General features: G+C 48.4%; 1 protein-coding gene across 1 annotated transcript; it reads left to right on the top strand.

Annotated features, from left to right (window-relative positions):
• The first annotated feature begins 2,987 nt into the window (after window positions 1-2,987).
• On the top strand, window positions 2,988-3,930 carry LOC119922561 (olfactory receptor 2B2-like). Its single transcript, XM_038742316.1, is given in 2 exon segments — window positions 2,988-3,269; window positions 3,271-3,930. Coding segments are annotated over 2 exon segments (942 nt in total).
• The last annotated feature ends 352 nt before the right edge of the window (window positions 3,931-4,282 follow it).

Below are 4,282 nucleotides of genomic sequence, written 5' to 3'. Positions count from 1 at the left end.
TCTGGTCTTGCCCCTCTCCCCCTGCCATTTCCTGGCCCACTGCCAAACTTTGTCCTGGTCCTTCTCATCTACCTAGTGGTGGCCCTCCTCCTTCACCTGGTATTGGCTCTTATTTTCTGCCTGGACCTGACCCTCCAACTCTGCCTGGTCCTGATGCTCCTATTCCGTTCGGTCCTGTCCCATCTCCTCCACCTGGTTCTTGTCCTCCTACCCTTCCTGGTACTGAAAGTCTTACTACACTGTTCCTGTCCCTCCCCCTCCCCCTGGTCCTGACCGATCTCCTAGGCCTGGTCCTGGTCCTTAGCTTCTGCCTTGTCCTGGTCCACCTCCTTGGCCTTGTGCTGGCACTCCTCGTGCACCTGGCTCTGGACCTCCTCCATCTGGTCGTAGTCCCCCTCCTCCACCTGGTTCTGGTCGTCTTCTTCCACCTGGTCCTGGCCTTCCTACAACACATGGCCAACACAGTCTTTCTAGGCTGTTTCTGGCCCTCCTCTTCTACTTCGTCCTGGACAACTCCTTTGCTTTGTCCTGGCCCACCTCCTCGACCTGGTACTGGCCCTTCTCCTCTACCTAGCCGTGGCCCTCCTCCTTCACCTGGTACTGACTCTCCTTTTCTGCCTGGTCCTGGCCCTCCTGCTCTGCCTGGTCCTAATCCTCCTACTCTGCCTACCAAGTGCTTAACACAGGGCTGTTAGTGTTCAGAAAATACCAATGAGTGATTGACCAGTCTTTCTCCCTCTCCTGGTTCTTTCTTCTTGCTCTCTCTACCACTGCCTCTCTTTCTTTCTCTCTCCTCTATTGTCCTCTCTCTCCCTCTCATTTTTTCTGTCTCTATGTGTGAAGAAAGGAATGCGAGTCGAGCTCAAAATGATTCCATGGATCATAAAGGGTTTACAGACATATGCACCCCCTCCCACAACAATCCCACCTGCACCCCACACACCGTTCAGTTCCACATGACATCAGTACCCTGTGGATCTTCAGAAAGGAAGTAGTAATATTAGAATGAATGTCATACATTTTTGTCCCAAAGACATCACATCCCCACTCTCACAAAACCTCCCATGGTCTCTGGGAGGCATATAGGTGCTCAGGTTCTGAGCCACGTTTCACAGATTAGGACCAGAGAGGATAAGTAGCTTGCGAATGCTCCCACAGAGACTAGTTCAAACATCCTGACTGAACTGTAGGACTGAGGAAGAACTGGCAGATTTGATCACTGTATGTAGCTCAGCAGGATAATTCTAGCCACAGAATCCACTCTGGGGTCTGAATTATCTGGTTTAATTAGCTAACCTGATCAAACGAATTATGACCTCACCAGATCTCCACTTCCCTTGGTGTGGGATAATTACATTTGGGGATTGAGTAGCAGTAACAGCAGTCATAGAAACTGCATTTATTGAGGGACGACTGTGCTAAGCACTTGGGAAATACAAACAAGCAAGTGACACATTCCTGCTTCTCATCAGCCATCTCTCCTTCCATCTCCAAATCCCACCCAGATTTTTCAGACCTTGATGATTATGCAGAACCATATACAGGGTGAGTTCATGCTACTGAGATCTCTCCGGGCCTCCTTCTGTCTCCTCACTGTCAGTATCTCCCTCAGCCATGGATTCTGAAAATCCTCCAGGGATTGACCCTGCCTTCCCTTCCTCTAATATCTCATTCTATTCCCTCACACCCTATATGGCAGAAGTTCTTATTTATTCATTCAATCGTATTTATTGAGTGCTTACTCAGCTTACCCAGTGTGCACAGCACTGTAGTAAGTGCTTGCAAAGTACAATCCAGCAATAAAGAGAGACAATCCCTGCGCACACTGGGCTTACAGTCTAGAAGGGGAGAGACTGGCATCAAAACAAGTAAACAGGCATCAGTATAAATAAGTAGAATTATAGGTATATACATATTAAAACACGTAAACAGGCATTAATATAAATAAATAGAACTATAGATATATGCATAAGTGCTGTGGGGCTGGGAGAGAGGAATAGAGCATAGGTATTTATTACCTTTGAGGTAACGTGGCAACGTGGAGGGGAGGGTCAGCTGAGGAAAAGGGGGGCTTAGTCCGGGAGGGCCTCTTGGAGGAGGTGAGCCTTCAGTAGGGCTTTGAAGGGGGGAAGTGTGCTAGTTTGGTGGATTTGAGGAGGGTGGGTGCTCCAGTGGTAGGACATGGGCCAGGGGTCGATGTCGGGACAGGTGAGAATGAAGCACAGTGAGAAGGTTAGCAGCAGGGGAGCAGAGTGAGCGGGCTGGAATGTAGAAGGACAGAAGGGAGGTGAGGTAAGAAGGGGCAGGGTGATGGAAGGCTTTGATGCCAATAGTGATGAGTTTTTGTTCGATATGGAGATTTCCAGCAACCGCTGGAGATTTTTGAGGAGAGGGGTGGCATGCCCAGAATGTTTCATGTGTGAATTATATTTTCATCAAGCTCTCTTTCAGTCATGCTCTAGACATACTAAACCCAACCTACTTCCTCCACCAACTACTACCAAGACTGATCTTCATTTCACATGCAGCTTTCCCACTCACAGTGCTTCCTTTTTCTAACCCTCACCCCAGTGCTCCATCTCCCTTTTCAGTTTACGTTACTGTCAGAACTAAAGACAGATTTCCTCTTAGATTAAGAGAACCTGGTGTGGAACCAGGGTGGTATCTGATCTGATTATTTGCTATCTACCCCAGGGCATAGCACAGCACTTGAGCACACAGGGAGGGCTTAATAAATACCTGCATTCTTATTTTTTAGTTTCCCCTCACTTACTCAAATTAACTCAAATTTAACCTGACAATTATAGTAAGCACTTTCTAATGATTTGTCCCCCTCTCTCCCACCCTCTTCCTCAACTCTGTAATCCCCATAGAAGTTCTGCTGCCAGACCATTGCTCATCCTAGACATGACAAACGGTGGGCTGGTCTTTATCCTCCTCGCTCTCGTTTCTCTTTTGTCCTGCAGGTGTCCCAGAGGTGAGCCAGCATGGACCTGGCCAATGGGAGTTCCTCACAAAACTTCATCCTGCTGGGCTTCTCAGACAAGCCCTGGCTGGAGCTGCCCCTCTTTGTGATCTTTCTGGTCTCCTACATCCTGATCATCCTGGGAAACTTGACCATCATCCTGCTGTGTTGGATGAACTCACGACTCCACACCCCCATGTACTTCTTCTTCACCAACCTCTCCTTTCTAGATCTCTGTTACACCACAACCACCACCACCGTCCCTCAGATGTTAGTCAAACTTCGCAGCACACACAGAGCCATCAAGCTATGGCGGCCGTGTGGCTCAGCTCTTCATCTTTCTGGCTTTGGGCTCCAATGAATGTATCCTCCTGATGGCCATGTCTTCTGACCGCTTCGTGGCCAACTGCCAACCCCAGCATTACTCCACTATTATGCACCACAGGCTTTGCTTCCAGCTAGTAGCTATCTCATGGTTTAGTGGGGTCAGCACCTCAGTGCTCCAGTCCACATGGATGCTGAAGATGCCCTGCTGTGGCTGCCACCGAGTGAATCACTTCTTCTGCGAGGTGCCTGCAATGCTAAAGCTCTCCCGTGTCAATACCGTGGCCAATGAGTCAGAGCTCTTCTTCAACAGCTTCCTCTTCCTCCTGATCCTCATGACCCTAATCTCCTACTGCTTCATCGTCCGGTCCGTGCTGAGGATCCCACTGGTGAAGGGCCGCCATTGGGCCTTCGAGCCTTGTGTTTCTCACTTGCTGGTGGTTTTGCTCTTCTTTGGGACGTCCAACTACATGTACCTGCAGCCCCTGTCCCCCATCTCACTGGAGAGTGGAAAGATGATCTCTCTCTTCTATGGGATCAACACTTCCATGTTGAATCCCATCATATACTCTCTGAAGAATAAGGATGTGCACCGTTCTTTCCTGGGACTTGTGTCTAAGGTTCCCTCCCTCAAGGTGTGAGAAGCCTCCTTTGGAAGGTGTGACCAGTGTGATAAGACCTGGGTTTCAGAATCCCCTTTCACTGGCTGGTAAGAGATGGGAGATAGAAAGAACAAGCCAAGATACATTTTTGTTTAAAAAAGGAAGGATCTTGATCTCTTTATTGAGTCCCCTGTGTACAGACACAAGAAGAGTATCATAAAAAGGAAGAAGAAGAAACTTAAGGCCTAAAAAGCAGGCTCCCCAAGATCATCTAATATAGTAATAGAATTCATTACAACAGGGTCTAATGTCTGCGTTCACCTAGTCAATTCAATATGTTAGCAAATTAATTACAACATGGCCTGAATCACTGGGCTCACCTAGGTCCAAA

This window comes from Tachyglossus aculeatus, unplaced genomic scaffold, assembly GCF_015852505.1.
Source record: "Tachyglossus aculeatus isolate mTacAcu1 unplaced genomic scaffold, mTacAcu1.pri scaffold_108_arrow_ctg1, whole genome shotgun sequence".
NCBI classification, from domain to species: domain Eukaryota; kingdom Metazoa; phylum Chordata; class Mammalia; order Monotremata; family Tachyglossidae; genus Tachyglossus; species Tachyglossus aculeatus.
This window is presented reverse-complemented; position numbering and strand designations above follow the sequence as displayed.